This window comes from Chrysemys picta, chromosome 3 (genome assembly GCF_011386835.1).
Source record: "Chrysemys picta bellii isolate R12L10 chromosome 3, ASM1138683v2, whole genome shotgun sequence".
NCBI lineage: Eukaryota > Metazoa > Chordata > Testudines > Emydidae > Chrysemys > Chrysemys picta.
The window spans coordinates 118,488,818-118,514,455 of NC_088793.1; the positions used below are offsets into that span (position 1 = coordinate 118,488,818).

General features: G+C 42.9%; 1 protein-coding gene across 27 annotated transcripts in view; it reads left to right on the top strand.

Annotated features, from left to right (window-relative positions):
- Positions 1-25,638, top strand: part of ARID1B (AT-rich interaction domain 1B) — a 399,185-nt gene that overhangs the window by 85,730 nt on the left and 287,817 nt on the right. For 21 of the 27 annotated variants that reach the window (XM_065590368.1, XM_065590370.1, XM_065590348.1 and 18 more), the window contains one exon: positions 131-277. The exons of the other annotated variants lie outside the window; for them this stretch is intronic. In XM_065590368.1, the coding sequence (XP_065446440.1) occupies positions 131-277 (147 nt within the window). The remainder of the gene's footprint in view (positions 1-130; positions 278-25,638) is intronic. 27 annotated transcript variants of the gene reach the window in all.

The following is a 25,638-nucleotide window of genomic DNA, read 5'->3' on the forward strand; positions in this document are numbered from 1 at the left end:
TAATATTGAGCCAGGTTTGTGGGTGAGGACTCCACTTCTATTGAGGTTAGTGCGCGACTGTAACCTTGCTTGGTTTCATATGATTCCACCTCCTGACTCATATATCTGCTTTGCTTGGCTCTTCTAACAGATGCCGCCTCAGTATGGTCAGCAAGGTGTAAGTGGCTACTGCCAACAGGGCCAACAGCCATATTACAACCAGCAACCGCAACCTCAGCATCTGCCGCCCCAGGCACAGTATCTGTCGCAGGCTCAGCAGAGGTACCAGACACAGCAGGTAAGCATAGTCACCCGCTGCTCACAGCTACAACATTGCGCTAATTAAAAAAAATGCAACATGTAGAAGATGGAAGATTTTCCAAATGGGTACCATTCCAAAAGCAAAAAAAAAAACAACAACACTCCAAACTCCACCCTTCTATTAACTGTCAGCTTAAAACAAGGCCGCAATGCTCTTGGAAAGTGTTGGTATATACAGATATATCTATTTCAAGCTTTGCTTGCTATATGTGTGTATTTAGAATAAAGCTAGTCCTACATTCCTCTTCAACTATCCCCCCTTTTTAAAAAGAGGTAACATACTTCATTGATTTTATGTAATTGTGGGTCATAGACTTCCACGTGTCTTGTTTTAAAATTCTTTGCAAGGCATTCTGGTGGTGCCTCCCAGCTGATGTGATCACTGTTGGTTTTAAAAAAAGAATAGGTGGAGCTGCTTCTTCAGGGGAGCTGGTGGAGAAGAAAATACATTTAAAACAGCACTTCACATTCCTCATTCCGCACATCCATTTAACTGTGTTAAATAACCCGATTTCCATGCCAGTTACTGTTTTGTGTTTATACCCAGCCATGGCACCCGTATGAAACATTTATTTTCATTGAAGATGCTACAAATACGGCAGCATTTATTGGCTTGATTTTTTTAAAGACAGTCTTGTTTTAAAATATGATCGTGAGCAATAATGGCTGGCTTAATATGCTAGAACTTGAGGCATACCTGTGTGAGGCATCCTGGACTGAAGAGACCTTGGGTGCCTTTAGTGCCTGTAGCTGTACTTGTAGACTTAAGTTCCAAATATAGTCCCAGCAATGTTAACCGCAGAGGGACTGCCTGCCTAGGAGAGGAAGGAAGACAAGAGGAAAATGAAACCAAAATATATCCAGTATCCTCAGGGATCTAACTAAATTGAGCTGCTAAAGACTAGGTGCCTCTGGAAGAACTGTGCAGTATCATCACTCTCAGCAGTTCACTGGTGGACGATCCCTCAGGCACAGTCACTTAGCATACCAGGATAATACTGGGGCGGGGGAGAATATTTGCTTGTGATAAAAATACACTGTGAAACAAACTAACAAAAGAAACCATATGTAGCTCGAGTGCTGTTGTCCTCCATACTCCGATTTTAAAGTAAGGCTAAAATATTTTTACTGCTTTATTAAAATTAGATAAACCGATTATTAAAACAAATTTCATTGGAAATAAAATTCATTTTAATTAAAACACTGCATCATTTATGAAATACAATTCTTAGGCATATCAGCTGTGCAGTTGAAAGCAGCCCCACCCCTCCATCATTTCGGTGACTTTAAACACGTAACTGTGATATCAAATATGAAATTGTAGTTCTGTCTTTAAATTTAATTTTCCTCTTTTTCTCCATTTTCATGGACGTTAAATAAATGATTTCTCAACCTCTGATGGGAAATTTTGATTCTGTTTATGTAAAAACTTTGGCTAAATCAGTTAGCAGGCAGAGACATAGTAATACAGTACATGGTGATCTGTGGTTTGATATTAATAAGAACACTGCCAATAAGGGCCCACAGCTCTGCATGTCCACATATCTCCAATCAGCCGCCTGACAAACTGAATCAGTTTGTGGCTGCCAGGACGCCTGATCATATGTTGAATTGTTGTCACTTGAGCATGTAACTTGAACATTTTAATCTGTTTAAAAATCATGTACTTGTTGAATGTTACACAAAGTGTATGTATCTAATAACAAGTAATCTGGTATCCCGATGGTGCATGGCCAATTGATGATCCTGCCACTCTGCCCAGTGCAGTGAAATTTTGTGCAGTTGTTTTTGTATACCTCAAAAAAGTAAGGAGATTACACAGAAGAAGGTTGGGGGGAAGATGGTGAGTGGAGAGAGAGAAAAGGCACCCAAACTGGGATTGTGCCTCTGGCTGAATATTTGGCCACTATGGGGATTCAAACTCCTGTGTAACTCAGCTGCTTGGGACGAGTTCTTCCAATGGGGTTTCTGTGTATCATACTTAAGTGTGTCATGTTTCCATGTGGTGTCTACTCCACACAGAGGTTAAGAACATATGACTTGAACCACCTAAGGGAGTGATGCCTTTAGATAAAGTGATTGAGGCCTGTGATTTTGGTACTGAAGTTCGAGGGTTCTGTCTCCACTGAAGACCTCTGGTGGGGTTATTACAGAGTGGTGGATAACCAGGGCCGGTGCAAGGATATTTTGTGCCCTAGGCGAAATTTCCACCTTGCGGCCCTGCCCCCCCGCACATCGGTTCATTGAGGGGCAAATCCCAACAAGCCTTAATAGACCCCAGGGGCCAGCCGTGCCCAGGGGCTGCTCCCTGGCCCCTGAACTCCCCTGGAGGGTGCACAGCCCCCCACGAGCCCTCCCCACCCCAGTGGTCCCCGCCCTGAGTCCACTCACTGGGTTTGCCGGGCTTGGACCACTGCAGTAGTTCGGCAGGGAGGAGCTGCCTTCTGGAGGCACCAGAGAGCCAGAGCATTGGCTTGCGGTGGCAGCGAGCCCCAGCCATGGAGGAGTCGGCACGGCGCAGGGAGCAACAGCCCTGCAAAAGCGGTGGCGCGGCTAGCGGGGAGCAGCTGCACTCCCCGCCCCTCCTGCTTAGGCTGCGGCCCGGCGTTAGGGTGATCAGATCAGCAGTATAAAATACCGGGACGGGGTGGAGCAAAAAAAAAAAAAGAAAGGGAGTTTAAAAGGGGCCCTGGCACTGCCCTCCCCGTGGAGCCTCCTGCCCCGCCACGGGCATATGCGGCGTGCAGTGGGTCCGGGCGGGGGCAGCGTGGAGCGGGCAGGAGCCGGGTGGGCGGCAGGGGCCGATCCTCGCTTCTCCCAGGGAGCCCCGCGCCTCCCCGTCCTGCTCGTGGCTGTGGCTCCTTCCCGGCGGGATGTGCTTCCCGCCGCCCCGGCCACATACTGAGCGCGTCCCCTGTGCCTAGTCTCCCTCCCACCAGGAAGGAGCAGCTGGACGCACGCCGCATGTGCCCGGGGCAGGCCGGGGGGCGCGTCCTGCCGGGAAGGAGCCGCAGCCGCAAGCGGGAGGGAGAGGCGCGGGGCTCCCTGGCAGCAGCAGGGATTCGGCCCACCCCCCTGCGCCGCCCACCCGGCCCCTGCCCGCTCCGCACTGCCCCCGCCCAGACCCACCGCGCTGCCCCGCGGGCTGCAGAGCTGGAGCAGCCTCCAGGCTGAGCTCCCGGCCCCGGGTGCAGCGGCCTGGGCAGGAGCCCTCTGGCGCGGCGGGGGGCTCACAGCTGAGCCCCCCGTCTCCCTCCCTTGCCAGCTCCCCTTTGCCCGCCTGCCCGGTGCCCGGGTGCCGGAGCTGACTCACCAGCTCCAGGATCCAGGCACCGCCGCCACCCCCTCCTTCCAGGCTTGCCCCGCCATGCTGCAAGCCTGGGAGGGAGGAGGAATGCTGCGTGGTTGGGGCCAGGGCGGGTCTGGTGGTCCTGACCATTGGAACATGCTGCACTCCGGGATACCCCAAAACCTACACCTCCCCAGAGGATATCTTTACCCTACCTTATTTGCAATTTCCTCCTTTTTGTCTACAACCCTAATCAGAGACATCTGAGGAAGAAACTACCTTGAGGAGACCAGAGTACTCCCCTATTCCACCCAGCTGGAGCATTCATCCACCATTACCAATGGCTTTGCTGGTTGAACTGGAACCCCCCTTCTTGTCTGCCATGTCAGAGGTTCCAGATGGAACATCACCTTCAGATAGGGAGGCTAGCCTGGACAGAGGCTCCTGAAGGTCTGGGATCAGTCTTCTCTTCAGATGTGACTATCCAGGGTAACGATTGTACCCAATGCCATGGGGTCCCCCTCTAATGATTGACCCTTCATACTGGTATTGTTGGGATTCATGGATCCCAGGATCCATGTGCATGAATCCCACCTACCCTTGCCTAACTCCCTCTGTTGAACTATAAGGGCGAAGAAATTGAGCTGGATGCACCAGGACAGACAGTTGCAACAGATGTATCCTCCTCCTCGCCAGATGAGACAGTTGCCCCTATCTTTGCCATCCTTGCCTGATGACTACAGGCAATATCAAGAGCTCCTGCAGAGGGAGGCAACAGACCTCCAGATCCAACTCAAGGAGGTACAGGATATTCAGCATAGGCTCCTGGACATTCTCCAGCCTTCTGCTCCTAGCCAGCTGGCCCTTCCTGTGACAAGGCCATTATGGAACCAGCCAGGGAAGTTTGGCATACTCCTGTTTGCTGCATTCCCACCTCAAAAAAGGCTGACAGCCATTATCTTGTACCAGCCAGGGAGCAGAGTTCCTGTTTACACGTCCAGCACCCAACTTCTTGGTGATACAAGCAGCCACTGAGAGATAGAAGTTGCAGCATCCCAAGGCAATACCCACTGATAAGGGTGCTAATCACCTTGATCTCCTAGGGAGGAAAGTGTTTTCTTTCATCAGCCTTTAGTTTAGAATTACTAACTACCAGGCCCTGTTAGCAAAGTATGATTTCACCAACTACTCCAAATCCTTGTACTTTAAAGACAAGTTTTCTCAGAGGACACCAATTCCAAGCCCTCAGTGATCAGGCAGATTGGTAGCTAAAACATCTCTTCAGGCTGCAGTGGCTGTTGCTGACATTACTTCGGGAGGGATAGCTTCAGCAGTTGTCATGAGGCATGAGTCTTGGCTCTACTTCTTGTGGTTCCTCCGGGAGGTACAAAATACCATGGAGGATCAACCCTTTGATGAGGCTAACTTATTCAATGAAAAAAATTGAGGAGTCCCTTCACTCGCTCCAAGACTCCATAATAATTCTCCATACCCTTGGCGTTTATACCTTATCTGCAAAGAGGAAACACCATAAACAAGTGTACAGGCCAAGACCACCCCCATAATCATTCTATGAGCAGCACCTTTACAAACTATCGTGCAAATGCCAAAGGGTACATAGACTCTGGTACACAGCTTCCTCCATATCTACTGCCACTGCTCAACCCCACCCATTATCTAGGGGGTTCTTTCATTGGGACATTTGAGAACCATGTTCTTCTGCTGATTCTATCCTTCCCTGCCCCCAAACTTTGGTGGCTGCCTTGCCCTCTTCATTCATAACTGGAGGGCAATAACAATGGACAGGTGGGTGCTAGAGATCATTCAGTCTGGCTACTTGATCAAGTTTGTATCACCTCTCCATCACAAACCTCCTACCTGGCGTGTTTTCAGGGACCACTGTCACAAGGAGGTCCCTCCATTAGGAGGTAGACTCTCTTCTTTAGCCCAGATCAATAGAGCATGTGCCACCTTAACATCAAGGGAAAGGATTCTAGTCGCCATATTTTTTAGATCCCAGGAAAAGTGGAGGATGGAGACCAGTTCTCAGTCTACTCCAACAGAGAGTCTATTCTTGAAAATCAAAATTCTGCATGGTCTCATTGGCATCAATAATGCCCTCTCTGGAGGGGAGGGCTCCTGGTTTGAGGCTCTTGGCACAAAAAATGCTTACTTTCATGTGGATATTCACCCATCCCACAGAAGTTTCCTCAGATTCCTGGTAGGACAAGTACAATACCAGTTCAGAGTGCTTCTGTTCAGACTTGCTACAGCACCAGAGGTCTTCTCAGTGGTGGCAGCCCAGATGAGATGAAACAGCTACATCGTCTTTCCATATCTGGATAGCTGACTCCTGATGGGCAGATCCAGCAAAGAGGTTCAGTTGGCACCTCTGTTCCTACTCTGCCTGCTGTCTTCCTTGGGAAACTGTCATCAAATAAAAGTCTACTTTGACTCCTACAAAGACCATAGACTTTATAGGAGCAATCCTAGACTCGATGGCAGGAGGGGCTTACCTCCCTATGGAAAGATTCCAAGCCACAAACAACTTGGTAAGACAAGTCATCCTTAGACCTTGGACCACAGTCAAGGTGTGTCTTTCCCTATGAGGCCATATGGTCTCATATACTTATGTAACACCATAGACAATCGCACCATACAGGGCATTTGGACCTCTAGAGGCCAGGATGTATATCAGCCTACTAGAACTGAGAGCAGTCTGTCTAACCTGCTATGCATTCCTTCCACTCATTTGGTCTGGCCGTACCCAGATAATGTCAGACAACATGATGACCATTTTCTACATAGATTCATAGATTCTAGGACTGGAAGGGACCTCGAGAGGTCATCGAGTCCAGTCCCCTGCCCGCATGGCAGGACCAAATACTGTCTAGACCATCCCTGATAGACATTTATCTAACCTAATCTTAAATATCTCCAGAGATGGAGATTCCACAACCTCCCTAGGCAATTTATTCCAGTGTTTAACCACCCTGTCAGTTAGGAACTTTTTCCTAATGTCCAACCTAGACCTCCCTTGCTGCAGTTTAAGCCCATTGCTTCTTGTTCTATCCTTAGAGACTAAGGTGAACAAGTTTTTTCCCTCCTCCTTATGACACCCTTTTAGATACCTGAAAACTGCTATCATGTCCCCTCTCAGTCTTCTCTTTTCCAAACTAAACAAACCCAATTCTTTCAGCCTTCCTTCATAGGTCATGTTCTCAAGACCTTTAATCATTCTTGTTGCTCTTCTCTGGACCCTCTCCAATTTCTCCACATCTTTCTTGAAATGCGGTGCCCAGAACTGGACACAATACTCCAGCTGAGGCCTAACCAGAGCAGAGTAGAGTGGAAGAATGACTTCTTGTGTCTTGCTCACAACATACCTGTTAATACATCCCAGAATCATGTTTGCTTTTTTTGCAACACCATCACACTGTTGACTCATATTTAGCTTGTGGTCCACTATTACCCCTAGATCTCTTTTTGCCGTACTCCTTCCTAGATAGTCTCTTCCCATTCTGTATGTGTGAAACTGATTTTTTCTTCCTAAGTGGAGCACTTTGCATTTGTCTTTGTTAAACTTCATCCTGTTTAACTCAGACCATTTCTCCAATTTGTCCAGATCATTTTTGACCCTGTCCTCCAAAGCAATTGCAATCCCTCCCAGTTTGGTATCATCCGCAAACTTAATAAGCGTACTTTCTATGCCAATATCTAAGTCGTTAATGAAGATATTGAACAGAGCCAGTCCCAAAACAGACCCCTGCGGAACCCCACTTGTTATGCCTTTCCAGCAGGATTGGGAACCATTAATAACAACTCTCTGAGTAAGGTTATCCAGCCAGTTATGCACCCACCTTATAGTAGCCCCATCTAAATTGTATTTGTCTAGTTTATCGATAAGAATATCATGCGAGACTGTATCAAATGCCTTACTAAAGTCTAGGTATACCACATCCACAGCTTCTCCCTTATCCACAAGACTCGTTATCCTATCAAAGAAAGCTATCAGATTGGTTTGACACGATTTGTTCTTGACAAATCCATGCTGGCTATTCCCTATCACCTTACCACCTTCCAAGTGTTTGCAGATGATTTCCTTAATTACTTGCTCCATTATCTTCCCTGGCACAGAAGTTAAACCAAATGGTCTGTAGTTTCCTGGGTTGTTTTTATTTCCCTTTTTATAGATGGGCACTATATTTGCCCTTTTCCAGTCTTCTGGAATCTCTCCCATCTCCCATGATTTTCCAAAGATAATAACTAGAGGCTCAGATACCTCCTCTATTAGCTCCTTAAGTATTCTAGGATGCATTTCATCAGGCCCTGGTGACTTGCAGGCATCTCACTTTTCTAAGTGATTTTTAATTTGTTTGTTTTTTATTTTATCTGCTAAACCTACCCCCTTCCCATTAGCACTCACTATGTTAGGCATTCCTTCAGACTTCTCGGTGAAGACCGAAACAAAGAAGTCATTAAGCATCTCTGCCATTTCCAAGTTTCCTGTTACTGTTTCTCCCTCTTCACTGAGCAGTGGGCCTACCCTGTCTTTGGTCTTCCTCTTGCTTCTAATGTATTGATAAAAAGTCTTCTTGTTTCCCTTTATTCCTGTAGCTAGTGTACATGAACAGGGTGGAACAAAATTCTTTCCTTTTTGTGTAAAAGTGGTTCTCAGCAACTTATCTACTGAGTGTGCAGAATCTGTTGGACAATCTCAGCAGGCACTTCTGCACAGACCACAAATGGGAGATGCACAATTCCATCCTGAATGAGATCTTCACCCAGGGCAGAATTCTTTCCTGGGAACTGTTCACCACCCAGACAAACAAGATATTGTCCCTGTACTGCTCCTGTGCAGCTGTGGGTCAGCGATGCCCTTCTCATATTTTGGACAGACCAAATCAGGTTTGCCTCTTCTTCCATCTCACTGATACTACAAGTTCTACGAAAGATTTGCTACAGCAAAGCTCAGGTCTTTATCATCATATCCAGCTGGCCTAGACGGTTTTGGTTTTCAGACCTTCTGCATCTGTCAACCCAGCTTCCCATCAGCCTCTGACCCTTTCCATCTCTATTCACTCAAGAGAATGGCAAGACCAGACGTCTCAACCCAGGCCCCCTTCATCTCATGGCCTGGTATTTGGATGGGTGTCAGACCAAAACCATTCGTGTTCAGAAGCTGTTCTGTCTCCATGAGAAAATGCAGGTCCACCTTGCAACAATCAGCACCTTCCATCCTCCAGTTGAAGACTATGCTGTTTTTACTTGTCCAGCAACAATCAGCTTCTTGAAGGGCTTCATCAGAACTTTCCCACTGGTGGCAAAACGAACACTGCAATGAGATCTTAATCTTGCTCTTTCAGTACTTACCAGACCTCCCTTTGAAACGCTAGGCACCTGCTCCCTACTTCTCCATGAGGGTCGCCTTCCTAGTAGCCATCAAATCAGCTAGAACGGTGAGTGAACTGGGAGCACTTATAGCAGATCCACCATATACCAAATTTCATAAGGAGAATGTTTCCCTTCACCTCCACCTGAAATGTATCCCTAAGGTAATTTCTGAGTTTCACATGAATTAACCTATTCACTTCCTGGTATTCTTTCCAAAACCTCATGCTTCCGACAAGGAGAGAAGACTTCACTCTCAATGTTTGTCAGGCTTTGACTTTCTATCTGCAGAGAATGAAATCAATTAGAAAGATGTGCCAGTTTTAGATGGTCCATAGACTGCTTTGAGAGAGTCAAAGAACATCTTTGCGTTGTTTGTATCTGCATAATGCTGGACTTCTGCAGGTTTCCTCTCCCATCACTCATCCTGCATTCTCCTTAGTTCAGAGTGGGCCTTGCTCTGTAGGTACTTCAACCTATCTTTCTTTGAGATGGAAGTGAGTTCATTCTGCCATTCAACAAATGCTTTCTGCTTGTCACTTAGGAGTTTGGAGATGTCCTCGTTGTTCTCATCGAACCAATCCTGGTGTACCCTTTTCTTTGGCCCCAGCACTGATTTAGCTGTGTCACTAATCGCATGTTTAAACTGGTTCAATTTTTCTGATGGGGTGCCAGTGATTGGCAGGCATGAAAAAAGCTTGTAAGCTGAAACTGCATCTGATAGTTGGTGTGCTTGAGCTGCATTAGTAACCTCATTATGGGGATGGAAGGCAGATGTGACACTATTGACGATACGTAAGACAGTACTTGGGCCTTGCTATGCAGATTTTCTAAACACTGCAGGATACCTGCCCAGAAAAATGAGCTAGTGTTTGGAAGGAGCATGTAGCAGGCTATAATTAGAAGCTGTTATCTTCCCCCTAGTTGTCTAAAATGGCATAGGAAGTCAAAGAGAGAATGGGTCTTCAAGATCTTCTGTGCCACAGGACTCTTTGTCGCTGTTTACAGATCCAGACTAACACACCTACCCCTCTGATACTTGTGCCAGTCAAGAGTCCCTTCCAGTGTAAAGTTCCAAGTTCATACTGAAGTCACCAAGTTTACAAGGATGCAATTAAATAATGGTGAATGTAACTTTTATTGCTTTGGGAGCCAACAAGTTCCTTAAATGCAAAGATATGTCATAAAGAAACACTTTTACTGTCTCCAACTATTGGCAGAGAGGAGCTATAGCAAAGAATCTATCATAGAAGGTTACAAAGGAAGAAGAGTAGGAAAAAATCCCATTGTTTTTATCTATACCTAAAACTTTTATCAGTCAAGGAATTGGTTGCAAACCTCAGAAAGACGTGAAATGTGTTAAAACACACCTAAATGTAAGTAAGGCCTTGGTCAATATGTCCTGGTGAATTGCATGAGATGCTGTGACTTGGATAGAGAAGGGTGGAGCTTTAGTGGATGATATCCTGGCACTCTTCGGTCTCACACTAGAAACTGCATCTCTTTGAACAGCAAATATTTATTAGATGTGGATAGAAGCATGTTTTGCAGTTGCGTTAAGGGTAAATAAAACTATGTTGATAGTTGCATCATTTGCAAATTGTTTGTGATGTAAATGTGTAGGCTGGGGAAGAAGAGAGACCTAAGGCAAGGGGAAAAATAGATGCTGATAATTTGGTTTGTTATAGTCTTATTTTCCCTGTTCTGCTTCTCTCTCTTCCTCCCCTTTTCAGTTATGTAAATGTATTTGTTTTGGAGAGTCTCAAACTGTAAAAGGTGGGAGAAGCTAGTGTTTATTCTGGCTAGATGATGGACAATTTTTTCCTCCTGCTTCTTCTAGGTGGAATCTTACAATACGATGTAATAGTATTTTATTGCAGGAAGGGGAAGAGATGAAAACTGATATGAAATTACTGATAAATGTTTTATTTTTGTTCTTCTAGTCAAAATACAACTGAGCCAGGCTTAACACTTAATAGTGTGCTTTGGAATTGGTTCTCTTCTTCACTTCTCACGTATTGTTGAGGTGTGAAGCTGTTGCATCTTTGCTAAGGCGTCGATTCACTCATATGCAACATACAACATCATCAATAAAAGTAAATGGGCAAAGTAATTGGAGATGCATCTCACTGACTGGTGACTTTGTACTCTTCCTCTCTGTATGAGGAGGGCGGTAGGGAATTTGCTTAACAGTGGAAGAACAAGTTGGTTAAATCTTTGGTAAGCTGATTTTTTTTTTTTTGGTGGTATGGGAGGTGGTTTGATAGTAATATCAGCATGCTTTGCTGTATGGCAATAACGTAAGACAGCATCCATCATTACCTGTTAATTTCAGATTCCTACTGTGTAAAAACCGAGAAAGGAAGTCTTTTGTTTTAACCAAGTTTATTATAGCTAACAGATTCATTTACATTTACATTCATTGCCATTTGGCACATGGGAGCTCTGTTTTTACCTTTAGTGGAAAAAAAAAGGGGGGGGGAGAAAGGGTGGGGAGCGGAATACATTATACCAATACAACTGTTGCTCTTGGCAATGTTTTTCATCTTGAAATGGCATATAAGTGAATAATTGCTGCAGCTGTTTTTTTGTGACATTAAATCATTTGCAATGAGTAAAAGTGATATTTTGCTCAAGAATGTCATATAAATGATAGTTTAAACTCTAGTAATTAAACATTATTTTGTTAAGGTAGAGAGATGTATAGTTCAGATTATTATGGTATACTAACTTTTAAACTAACTTTTAAAACAGACATATGTATTCTTGCTTATGTAGCATGTGTCTGTGGAAAAGATCATGTCTTTGTTGAGGTTTAGAGCAATATTCTTATGAATTGGTGAAAAATGTAATTTGTTTGACAGAGTGAAATGAAGCCATGAATCAGTGATAGACTCACCCTTATTTCAATTAAAACAACAGTTTTATTGTGCACTTGTTGGCATATATGATGCCATTTTTATTTTAAATATTTTGAGGATTTTGTGTGTGTGTGAATTTCTAACTAGAGTAGTAGTAAACCAATCCCTTTTCTCACACTGCAGTCTTAATATTGAAAAGAAAAAAGTGGCAGGTGTTTGAGGTGTAGCATTTGTGTACACTGTTCTTGTGAAGCACTCTAGAAAACATAAGTTATAAGGTGGAATGTGGTATCTTGCGTTTTGCTCTTGTGTCTATTGTGATTCAAAATCCTTAAAGTGACCATCAGCCTCAACATTAGGCTGTGTTTATTTTAAAAAGGGAAGGAATTATAACATCTAATGATAGAATTTTTTCACACAAATTTTTAAATCTAAACAACATTCTGTTTTTCTCCACACATTTTAAATACTCTTTTATGATGTTTTCCAACCCCAAATTAGCCCTATTGTATTCATGCATGAGAATCAAAGCGTCAAATTTTCAGGTTTATACAAATATATTGTAAAAGGGCATTTGTTTCTCTAGTTTATCCTTGCAGATTTGAGATGTGCATGTCCACATGTATATGTAGGCACCTATATGCTGTGTGGAATCAGTGCAAGTGGGGTACAGAAAAGATTGCCCACTTTAGAACATATTTTTAAAAATTTGGCCCAGAATGTGATGTTGTGTATTCTGTTCTAATGCCCAAGTTGTGTGATTATAATAAAACATCAACATCAATCATTGAAAATTGTATTAATAATGTAAAGTGGGTTTGGTACTATGGGGTTAGAAAAATTTGTTTTTAAATACGATTTTTATTTAGACATTTGTCCTTTTAATTGTATGGTATTTGGCATATTTAACTCTATTAACATAATCAAGCTGTTTGTGCCAGTGTGTAGATACATATGTATGTATACATACACATTCATAACATATGATGGTGTAGTAGAAAGGTTTTGTTGCCGTGAGTTGCATTACTCACAAGTGTCAAAGGCACAACTGAGTTATGCAGATCATCCCAAATAAGTCCAGATAAAACCTTTATATCTCACTATCATGGTTTTTTTTTTAAATAAAATCCTCAATTATTTAATTTACCACAAGTTAGCACAGAAGTTTCCAGTCTTTTGCACTGGAGTTGTGCAGAATTTTGGTTGAGTTTGTTTCAAATTATTGGGGGCTTTACGTGTATTAATATGGTTTGAAATCATAATAAAAACAGTTTACTTATTGCACTTTTCACTCTGCGTGTGTGCGTGTAAAATCATCAACTATAGTATGTATGGTTGTGTTTGATATTTGGTGTGGTGTTAACCACAAAACCTTCATGGCTTTGCTTACATGTTAAGTGCAGGTATTTAGAATAACCACAATGCCTAAAGTGTATTACTGCTGTAGTGAAATGTTGAGGTTATACTTAAATAGATTCTGTAAAAAAACTCTCCATGTTATTTATTTATTTATTTATTTGTTTATTTAATTTCAATGTAAAGATGTACAAAGTAAGACAATCCCTTTAAGATATTCATTCCCAAATGCAAAATATTAAAATTTTTCACTTCTGCCATACTTTTCTTGGGTGGCTTTTGCAACCCAGAACAATTGGTGCTTAACTAGCAGACAGCCATCCAAAGCTGAGTGGCAAGGTGAAATTCTCACTGAGATCTGTACACTACTGCTAGTGTTTCCAGCCTTGCTTCTGTGGAAATTGAGATTGGAGCGATGAAAATATGTCCAGGAGAACTTTTTATAGAAATGTCTTGATACGTTAAAATTATTGTTGCTAGTCTAATATTTCTGCAGTGGATCAACAACAATAAGGGGATGGTATTAAAACCTTGGGTGAAATCCTGGCTCTATTGAAGTTAATAGCAAAACTCCCACTGAATTCAGCGAGGCCCAGGATTTCATCCATCGACTTGTAAACCTACAGTTACCTTCACCATGGCTCTGATCTCGGTTACACAGAAATAGGGTTGGAAAGTTACGCTTTTTTTCTCTGTATGTCCTTGGAAGGACATAATGATTTCAAGGAGGACACATTTTGCTATTGAGTTTAAACCCATGCAGTTAGATGGTTATCCAGCTGGAGCCTTTGTCAGTCAGTCAGATTTCTGCTTCTGTAAAGTCTGTTTCATAAGCATGGAGGACTGCTGTAACACCAAATAAGTATTAATATGTCTATTTATTCCACTAACTAAGGTTGCCTACTCAGCGCTAGAATTCAGTGAAACCATGACTCCAATTGTGCTAGGTCTTCCCCCATTAGTGGACAAGGCTGACTCACTGTCTGTTCAGGGATCATTCTGTTTAAATAGCACTTACAATATATCCTGTATGATTGCAGTTGTGTCTCAATATCTGCATTAAACCCCATTTTTACTGCAGTGATTTATATTTCCGTTGTAACATCATCCCAAGTGCTAGCTTGTTAGGCTTGGTCTACACTACCCCCCTAATTCGAACTAAGGTACGCAACTTCAGCTACGTGAATAAAGTAGCTGAAGTCAAAGTACCTTAGTTCGAACTTACCTTGGTCCACACTCGGCAGGCAGGCTCCCCCGTCGACTCCGCGGTACTCCTCTCGCCGAGCTGGAGTACCGCAGTCGACGGCGAGCACTTCCGGGTTCGACTTATCGCGTCCAGACTAGACGCGATAAGTCGAACCCAGAAGTTCGATTGCCAGCCGCCGAACTAGCGGGTAAGTGTAGCCAAGGCCTTAGACTCAGCAGGTTATCTTCCAGAATCAAGTAACCTGAAGGGATAGATGCAGGAAGAAATGAAAGTAGTGAGGAGAACCCTCTGCAAATTCAAACCTGACCTCAAAGACAAGATTGTGGTCATATTTTGGAACAGCAGACACATTAACAGAGGTATGTGGCAAGGGTTTAACTTCACTGAAGGCATGGTGTCCAAAACCAATCTGCTGCTTTTGTGAGCAGAGAAACCTTTCTTGGCCCTAAACGATAAAGGTTCAGGGCCACACTTATTGATTAAAGAACTAGGACTTTTACTCCAGGATGTTCTTCCTGAAACTGTTTGTACCAGCTTGGAACCAAAATTGAGCTGAAGGTTTTTTCCACGATTAGTTAATATCTATGTAGCGATTTGAACATGTAAAATATTACATGAATTGAAAGTAGCAGTATTATTTCAAGAGGCAAAATATTTTTTATCTTTCCACACAAATTGGGAAGTGGCAGCACTAGAACTTTATAAATTGCCACACCTTCATGGATGTTTATCCATTTAACTCCACATCATCCGAATTAAAAAAAAAAGTATTGTTAATGAAAAGCATCAGTGTAATTAATAACTCACATTTGCTTCTACCAGGTTATCTTCAGATGAGGGTCCCATCTGTGGTTAAGAATTGCTTTCTTAGTCTATGCTTTCTTTCACTATGTTCAATTATTAATTCTTACTTAGTAAAACAGGACATTACTTCTTGGGATTTGAAAGGAGGAATTTAAAAGGCTTGTGCTGTTCTGATACGCTTCTCCAGACATCTATTACTGGTGGTGGGTTTGATTAGATCTTGGTGGATAGAATCCGATAAGACTGATCAGAGCACAATGAGAAGCTGTCTAGCAGGGATTGTTCATCACAAAACTGGTATCCCAGTGTTTTTTTTTATTTTAACTTTTATTCCTTATTTCCTGTGCCATGGAAAATGGAGATAATGATACTGCCCTCCTTTGTAAAGCGCTTTGAGATCTGCGGATGAAAAGTGCTATTATAAGCAGGGCCGGCTCCAGGCACCAGCTTGGTAAGCAGGTGCTTGGGGCGGCCACTCCGGAGAGGGGCGGCAGGTCCAGCTATTCGGCGGACAGTCCCTCACTCCCGCTCCGAGCGAAGGACCTTCCGCCGAATTGCCGCCGCAGATCGCGATCGCGGCTTTTTTTGGCTGCTTGGGGCGGCCAAAACCCTGGAGCTGGCCCTGATTATAAGAACTAGGGGGTATTATTATAATTGAATGGCAGCCTTTGGATGATCTCTAGTGCATGTCTATATATGTGCTTGGCTAGTAAAATGGGACCCCAATTTTGATTAGGGTCTCTGGGCACTACTGGCATATAAATAGTAAATAATATTAGGAAGCATTGATAGTGTGAACCTCCTTGGAGTAGAAATTTTGTTGGCTCAGAAACAAACAGAAGACATGGGTGGGGGAAATATCCAAAAAATCTAACTGGTGCTTTTTCCTTTATGCTTATGTAGATAGATACTGGTAGTCTGTCATTGGTAGATAAAACAGGCAATGAATGATCCTAACTCACTTGACTAAAATCTCTCTACCTGTTGTGTGCTGAAGCAGAGAGCCAGGGCCACTACAATTGATCACTTGCCTTTAAAAAAGTATGGAAAATTTATCAAGAATTTAGTACGGTATGCTTAGAAGAAAACCTTGTTACAAGTTGAAAAATCCAGTGAAAATATGATCATCCTAAATTTTAAGAAAGTGTGCAAATGTATTTCTCAGAGGTAAGTAAATTAAAGTTCTCAAATCATGTTGGTGATTTGGATTTGATCCACAAAGCATTGTTGTTGTTATTATGGCATTGTTGTTATACGTTTCTAAACTCTGATTCCCAGTATTTAAATCACAGAAGGTTAATTAAAACAGTTCTTTATTCTGCAACTGCTTGAGAATATTAACCTTGCAAAGGCTGTGTTAAATCACTGAAGTGATAGAATTGCATTTGCTTTGTAAGATTTTGCTGCAAGAGCAAAGACAGTGCCATTTATAGTTCAGTGCCGTTAATTGCTTAGCATTTAGATATTAGCACAGGAGTCTATTAATTAACTTGATGATAAAACTATTGGAATGTAGGCTGATAAAAATGATTTTGTTTTAAAGGAGATTACCAATCAAACCTGCTTCTCCCTTCCCTTCTCCCCCCTCCACTTCCCTCCTTTTTCCTCTGGCAGTAGACATCAATGGTAGGTTTTTTGGTTTAAGAGTGCCATTAATGTCCAAGAAGCAACTTTAAGTTAATTATTGATAGAATTTGAAGGGTAGGGTAAACAGAGTAGTGAGCGTTGAAAGGTTGCTTGCCTATATAATAGTAATTTATTCCATTGTCCTGATTCACTTATCTGATTGTGGAGCACAGCTAAAGTTCTCTATATTTTCATCTTAAAACAAGAGTGTTTAACACAAATCACAGATTTTTTAAATATTTTAAATGCTAATAAAATAAAATCATGGAATAAATAGTAAAGAAGTAAAATCTTTAGAGTATCAATGTGTCTGCTTCTTTCTTTTGTTTTTTGAGTACCATATGTGTTATATATTTCAAATTGTAATGGTCTTGTAAATTATACTTTATGGCCAGTTGCAACTCCACAATATTCTGTTAAAGTCTTTAAATTAACTTTGCCTCATTTTCCTCAAAGGTAAGGGTCCCAGTTAGGGGTTTGTTTGCTAACCTTTCCTGGTACAAGATTTACTACTACATTTTTTCCTGTCTTTATTTCCTTTCTAATTGAAGATATTCAGTGAAACATTTTATTTGTAGGTTTATTTTCTGTATTTTGAACCAGGTTCTTGGTTGCTAATACACAATGTTCTACTTGTAATAAGCCAGCGTACACTACAGATACACTCATCTCTATCTCCCAGTATGCCCACTTATTCGGCTGCAGTGGCGTTTAACATATTTGTGAGCACATTTCCAAAATCCTCTTTTGTCAGCAGTTGCAATTAGAACTAAACAACAACAATTGAAATGGAACAGCAAATTAAGGCCAATAACAAAAGCAAATTTGCTTACAAAAATTAGTGTGAGATGACTAACCAAATGTTTTCATGTGTTTTTTTTTATCTAGAGAATGAGGGGTGGCCGACTTGTTGTTCTCTGCAGCCCAAGCTCTGGGAGAATGATGACATGTAGTCTGTCTTCATTTTCCCTCCTCCTCCTCACCCTCCTCTCCCCCTTACTGCCCAATCCCCTTCCCTCAACCCCCCTTCAAAACAAACCAAACAAACAAAAACCCAAACACACCATTTCTATTTGCAAATAGAAAATCAAGTAACTGTCTGTAAAATTAAGTAATTTGCAACTACAGAGAGAGCTTGCAAGACCAAATTTGCATACTTTCCCATCTTATAAGATGGGGAGGTTTTCTGCTGCCTTATTAGCCAACAATTCTTTTACCCTTGCTTAACGAAAAGGCTGTGACCTAGATTATCTTCCGTGAGGATCAGTGTCACAGGGTAGCTGGTCCCTGCTGATAGACTAGGCCCAGCTCCGGGGAACCAGAGCAGGTGAGCCCTATCCAGCTAATTAAAGACGGCTGGGCTACACTGGGGCATATAAGGGACTGCTAGTGGGCAGTTGGAGGAGAAAGAACTGAGACAGACTAAGCCCTGGGGAGGGAAAGCCACAGTGGGGTGGAGGTAGCTCCTGTGGTGGGTCGCTAGAGTAAGGGGCTAGAGGCTCAGGGAGGCAGCCCTGTGACTGCTGCATCAGGAAGGGAACAGAGCTGACTTAGGCTGGGAAGCTGCTAGGAGCTAGAGTGCCAGAAATCACTGCAAGTGTTGGCTGCGAAGCCTAGGGCCGAGGATTGAGTTAAGACTTTTCCGTTTGGTATGCTAACCTCTGTGAAAAGACTGGGCGTGGCAGCACATGCTTTGATGCTGGGGAGAAGCATGGCCCGGTGACAATCAGTAAAGATGTCCGTATTTTGATCCTAGTTTGTTTTTAAGTCCTCAAACACCACACCACATCTCTTTCCCCCAATGATCTAAAATGCTTTACTTTGAAAATATAAAGGAGGTGGTGATGGTGGTTGTGGTGGTGAAGAACTCGTAGACCAAGGGTAATCAATTATTTTGTGTCAAGGTCCAAATCTCTTGGTCAATGTATAGTCAAGGTCCAGACTCCAGAGAAAATAATACAAAAATAATAACAATAATAAGAAAATAAAAAGATTTCACAGTCCATTCAAAAGCATGTGACAGTCTGGATTTGGTCCATGGTCCGCCTATTGACTACCTCTGTCTTAGACTCATGGACTTTAAAGCCAGAAAGGAACATCATGATTATCTAGTCTGACCTCCTACACATCTTAGGCCACAGCATCTCACCTACCCACTCCTGTAATAGACCCTTAGCTTCAAAGATCAAAGAACCAATGCGCTTTTTCTGGCTTAAGGTATTATTTATACAGTGTATTAAAAATGCTTCTGCAGCTGGATAATTTTTTTTTCTTTAAGTTAATTGCTCTCTATTTCACTGTCCTGAACGAAAACATCTCCTAGCTTGGTTGATGGCTGGATTAAAGTATTCGTATGCAGCAGTAACTGTGTGACTTCATTGGTTGTACCGTAAGAGATGATAATGGTAATGCACCTTCTTCTTCAGTGGCCCCAAAACTGAGATACCAGACCCCTCCCAACCCCCCAATTAAATTACATCAAATAGCATTGAGCAGTAAACAGCCTTCTTGACCAGAGCTAATATATATTCACAGACTTGTATGAATCCTGCAGAAAACCTCACTGCCTTATTCAGTGATTATCTTGGCACGGTGTAGCGGATATACCATATTCCACTTCCTTAGAAGATGTGTTGTGGAGTAATAAAGAATGGAATTGGGGAGCTTTCCTCTCTGCTATTTCTTGAATGTTGTCTGTACCATTCTGTTTTGTGTGTGTAAAGAAACAAAAATCCTCACAATTACCTTATTCTCAGTGACTTTGTTTTGGGGGGAGGGTCCCCTCCCAAAATACAACTGCAGCTTTTTGTGAGCCTTTATGAAGTCCTTTAGACACCAGTGTGGCTTTAGACAACAGTGAGGCTTCCCTCTCCTATATAGTTCACTAAGGAAGGTGCCACTGAGAAAATGCAGACAAAGTATTTCCCAGTCTCAAGTGAGGAAGTACCATCCTTTGGTACCTAGTTTGATTAGCCTAGAGGAAGCAGCTGCTCTTGGTGCAGTTTTTTCTTTATTCAGTAAGCTATCTTCAGGGTTTCAGCTTGACTGTAAGCTTGGGGCACTGCTATGACCTCATTTACGTGAGTAAGCCCCATGCTTCAGAGATACTCTTCTGCTGGTGGCTGGCAGACTGACAGAGGATTCTGCCGTCTGGAGCACTGAGATGCACAAACTCACTGCTCATGCAGCAAGAAATCTTAAAGAAGCAGCAGGTTTTTAATCCTGCCACATTCAGATATTTTGATTTTTTTTGTTTGAGCTGGAACTGTTGAAAATAGTGCAGCCTAGCTTTTAGTCTCAGATGTGTCAGAGAAGGAAAGGTTTCCTCCAAAATTTTTCTGAAGGGTGGAGTTGGGAGAGGATGCGAAGGGAGTAATTTAATATTACGATTTGTTACAAACAAATTTGTTATTAGGGGGAGGGATAGCTCAGGGGTTTGCGCATTGGCCTGCCAAACCAAGGGTTGTGAGTTCAGCCCTCAAGGGGGCCATTTAGGGAACTGGGCTAAATATCTGTCTGAGGATTTGTCCTGCTTTGACCAGGAGGTTGGACTAGATGACCTCCTGAGGTTCCTTCCAATCCTGATATTCTATGATTCTATGATTAGATGTGTAAAAACGGCAGGTTATAATTTGTATTGGTATGGTACTTGTCTGTGTTAAAGAACGGTCAGGAAATGGAAATAGAGGGTGGAGAAACTGAAAGTGTGGTCAGGCTGCCAACCTTGTAGGGCTTTGGGGAAAGCCTGGGAAGCCTTTAAAAAATGCAGGATGGTCCACCTGGAATGAGATGTGCATTATGACAGTTTCCTCCCCCCCCCAAATTATGCTTGTGCTTCCAGGCTCTCCCCTTGAAGTTCTTTGTCACCTCTTCATTCAGACTCCAAATCCTTATCTGTGGATTTAGCCAAGAGACCACTCTCCTTTGAGAAATCCTTCTTTTGTCTATAAATTAGGTTTTGGCTGGTGTGTATTCAGCCTGTGTAATGAGGCCCTGTCCATTCCTAATATGTTTTGATGTGAGTACTAAACTTGCACACTTCTTCTCTCTACTTTTATCACACATTAGAAAGGTGTGACAGAAAAAAGACCAAGAGAAAATGCCTTGTTTCTGATCAGATTAGTTATTGCTGCCCTTTTTGATCCATGGAATAAAAAAAAATAGAGCAACAAAATAAGAATTTAAGAGAGCAAATTTTATCTTTAAACTGCTTCTGCAGTGCTAGCTTAGAACTGATCCTGGAGGCCGTATCTGTGTGGAACAGAGGTGGGCAAACTACGGCCCGCGGGACCCTCCTGCCCGGCCCCTGAGCTGTTCTCCCTCCCCTGAAGCCTCAGCTTGCCGCTCCACCGGCGCAATGCCCTGGGCAGCAGGCTGCGAGCTCTTGCCAGGCAGCACAGCTGCAGAGCCTGGTGCTCTGTGCTGCTTGGTGGCGTGGCTGGTTCTAGTCGGGCGGTGCGGCTGTAGCGCTGCCAACTACCGGTGCTCCAGGCAGTGTGGTAAGGGGGCAGGAAGTAGGTGGGGTTGGATAGAGGGCAGGGGAGTTCGGGCTGGTGGTCAGGGGTCGGTCAGAGGGCGGGGAACGGGGGGGGGGGTTGGATGGGTGCAAGGGTTCCAGGGGGCAGTCAGGAAGGGGAGGGGGGGTTGGATGGGGTGGAGGGGGGCAGGCAGGGGTTCCGGGGGCGGTCAGCGAGAAGGGGTGGGTGGATGGGGCAGTGGTCCCGGAGGGAGGGGGGAGCAGTCAGGAATGAGAGGAGGGGTTGGATGGAGCAGTGGGGGACAGTCAGGGATGGTCAAGGGACAGGGAGTGAGGCAGTGGATGGAGCAGGGGTTCTGGGGGGGGCTATCAGGGAATAGGGGGGGTTGGATGGGGCAGGAGTCCCGGGAAGGGGTTTTGTCGGGGGTGAGAAGCGGGTGGAGGATGGGGGCAGGGGCTGGGCCATGCCTGCCTCTTTGGGGAGGCACAGCCTCCCCTAACCAGCCCTCCATACAATTTCTGAAACCCGATGCGGCCCTCAGGCCAAAAAGTTTTCCCTCCCCTGGTGTAGAACAAATGGACTAGAATTTTCTGTGAAAAATGGCCATGTCCTGGAAAAATATCTAGCTGATTAAAATCACCTGCTATTTGGCTCAACAAACAAATAGAGCTAGGAGATGAGAGGATTTTAGTGCCCCACCCTTTGTATAAAACTGCTACTACAGAGGCATTTTCCAATGAAGTAGGATTGGCTGACTCTTCTAGTAAGTCCTGAATGCCTTAAGGGGGTTTCATGGTACAGGGTTTGAGCATGTTAATATGTAAACGTTAAAGAATTTCTGGTAGCATTCAGTCATCAGAATATTGAGGAGCAGCTGAAGCAGGAAATTCAGTGCTGACCATCACAGTAGCTGCTGCCCTTGTCTCCATTTTTTTTTTTTTTTTTGCTATAAAGAGGTTCACTCACTTTAACCAGCAGAAGGGTCCACCCAATTCTTTAGGTGCACACATGTTTGAGGGGTGAAGTGGAGTTACTGCTTTAGTAGCCAACACATAGTACATTGCAGACTATAGCTTTTATTTACACTCTAGACGATGGATAGATACTGGGCCAATCTACCCAAACTCAACCAGGCATTTTCCTCTATGATGAAAGCCCACCTGCTTACAATCCTCTCTTCTCTGTGACCCATAAGTAGGCAGCTTATTGGTCTGTGCACCAAAGAACATAGGATTCTCAAGACATAGGATTCCAGTCCCTTTTTCTTGAGGTCTTCAGTTTATTGCTTCAAATTAACACTAGTTCAATATATCAATCTTGTCCTTTTCCCCTTGACCTAGGGTCTTCTGCAGTATCCTATCCACACGATCCACAGGCCATCTGCTTAGTATTCTAGGCAAGCATCTCTGCCCTTTTCTAGCTTGCTCCTTGCAGGATTAGACTCTACAAGCCATTCACCTGAGGCATATATGATCCGGGTTCTTTCCCCTGACCCAGGGACTCCTGTAGGAGCCTACCTAGTCCGTGCAGCGCAAGTGGGCTACTGGTTGGATTTTATGAAGACCAGGAGTGATCTTCAGGCTATGACCTGAACCCTGGCCTCACAGCATCAACTTGGGTGGGGCTGAGCCCTTAAAGGACCAGTGACTGGGTTCTTGTGTGAGAATTTTGGAAGGCTTCAGTTTGGTAATTTTGGCACTCTCTCAAGCACTTTAGATGGAATACCTCTGCTTCTGAGGTTATAGCATTTGGTCATACTGTAATAAATGACTTTAAACCATTTCTGTTCTCTGAGTGCTTTTAGAGATTGCTCCAGATTGGTGGATGCCAGATTATGGAAAGTAATTTAAAGTTAGTTTTGCCTCTGATACACCAATTTGGAAAATCCACTTTGCCCTGTTTTGAAATGCATTCTTGCAGTAGCAGCATAGTTTTCTGCCTTTCTCTTTCTCTTCCCATTCCCCACCCTTGCTTGGTGGTCTGGCTTGGTGCATGAGATTCAGAAACTGTTTGTAAGAGTAAAATACTATCAGTGTGGTATAATGGAAAGATAAACTACATTTGGGATTTAGTTTGTCTTCCATATTCTCACGTGGTATATTACTTTTAACTCCCTTTTGCTGGGACTATAAAGGTGTTAGCATTGCATTTTTCTTTGAGTGTTGCCTTGCCCACTCTACTACTCTGATGGTGTTGTGGTAACATGTTGGCAGTCCTCTGGTGAAAGCTGGGTCTGACAGGTGAATCTGTCATTCTTGAGTTAGAAAATGGAGAGATGGGATCTGTTTGCATATGTGTACTAGTAACATTGCATGCTTTGTTGTACAAAATTTTATGAATTAATATCTAAAGCAGTGATCACAATGAGCTGCTAACATATCACCTGCTCTGATTCTGTTGCATGGAGTCCCTTCAGAGCTGAGTGAAATAATTCTGAATAGTAGAGCTGTATACTCCTCCTCTGACTGTTACGCTGGGTCCTGACCTCCATTCTGGAGGTCATCGGGGAACAGATTTATACCCTTGCTTTCATTTTATTGTTGGCACATCACTGTTGAATTGAGACTTTAAGATGCATTTGAAATCTTTTAAGGATCAGCCAACTGAATCCAGGACATAAACTGAAATTGTTCGTAATGAGGTTATAAAATGGAAGCTTTCTATAATATTTCTTTTAAGTGGCCACTTCTGTGGTCTCTTATTCAGCCACTGTCCTGCTTATCTTCACAGGAATCAGTGTGGCTTTAAGTTATCCCTCTACAATTTACTGCAATAGAAAGGAAAGGAAATCTAGGTGATGTTTCTTTTTCTTTCTGACCCACCTTTTCTTTTAATAAGGTTTTCCCTCAGATTAATGACTCCACCATACTTTCATTATTTTAAAATAAAAATAATTTAAGCTGTTTAATAATTAACCTCTCTCTCCTTCTACAGAACTATGTAGGGAGGAGTGAATTACAACTAAAAGTTTCGAGCAAACCAGTACTGCATTAATTCAGATATAGAAAACAAGAAAAGTGTCCCATGTAGGTGTGAACAGATCTCTTTTTGAGCGAGGTCCAGTTACACAATGTCATGTTTTCATTTTTTTTAAATCCATTTACTCCACTGACTACACAGTATGCCTACACTGCAAAAGCTGTGCATGGGCTAGCCTACCTAATCTAGTTTAAATTCAGCTAGTGTGGATAACCGTAGCAGTGAAGACAGTGCAGTGAAGACCTCAGCGCAGATTTCCTGGGTACAGCATACTAATCTGCTCTGAAGCCTGCGCTGTATTGTCTTCACTGCTCTTTGATATCTCTGCTATCTCAGGTAGGCTAGCCCCGTACACAACATTTGCTCTACAGATATACGCTAAGAGAGAGCTCATGCTGTATTGTTGTGGAACAAAGGTCTTTCAGACAAGTAATGACAACATGAATAATCTATATGATCTATCTTACTAAATGGTATAAATTTACAGAAAACCGAGAGAGAGAGAATCTATCACATGCACATGCATCCCTGAGAGTATTGTTTTTTTTGCCATATAAATTAATTAACTTTTACTGGGCGGGGTAAACAATTTCTTTGAATGAGATTTTAATTAGTGTACTGCGATATGTTGAGGGAGATGGCTTCCTAGGTACACAACCGTACCTGATTGTGTTAGTGAAGTGTATTTTGGTACCATTGCTATCTAAATGTAATAGTTGTATGTATTAACTGCTTTCTGAGCTACATCCCCAGATGTGTGATTTTTCACATATATGTATAGGCTCACTCTGTTATCTGTCATCTTCAACATTTATCTACCTTTTACTGAATAAATGCTCTTTTGATGTGACTTGTATAATGTGCATTTCACTAATAAAAAAAAATAGTTCCAACACAAACAAACTAAGCTATATATTTTTAGAAAAATCAAAATCTCATCCACTTTTGGTGCATACACCTGACAATTTGATGGCTTGGCCTGGTGCCTTTCCCAAAGTCTTATGGAGAAGCTCAACTTTCAGAGTTACTTTAGGATTTTGCTGACAGTTCCTGCTGTAGCAGCCACTGGATTTCTTCCAGAATTAGAAAGGTTTGAGTGAATGGAAACTTTTAGCCTGCTATTTTAAAGTAAGCCCTTCTCTCTGTAGCACGCACACATGCTACACCATTATATTTTGCTGTGATTAATAAAAACCCTAAGCTTTGTTTAGAAAGCTGAAGTTGTTAGTGGCTACAATTGTGTGAGTGAAAAGATGGAAAAAATTATCAGGAATCTTAAAGATTCCTCACTCTCAGAACTGAAAATGAAAACTACAATTCCATATGCATCTGTAGTGACATGACGCA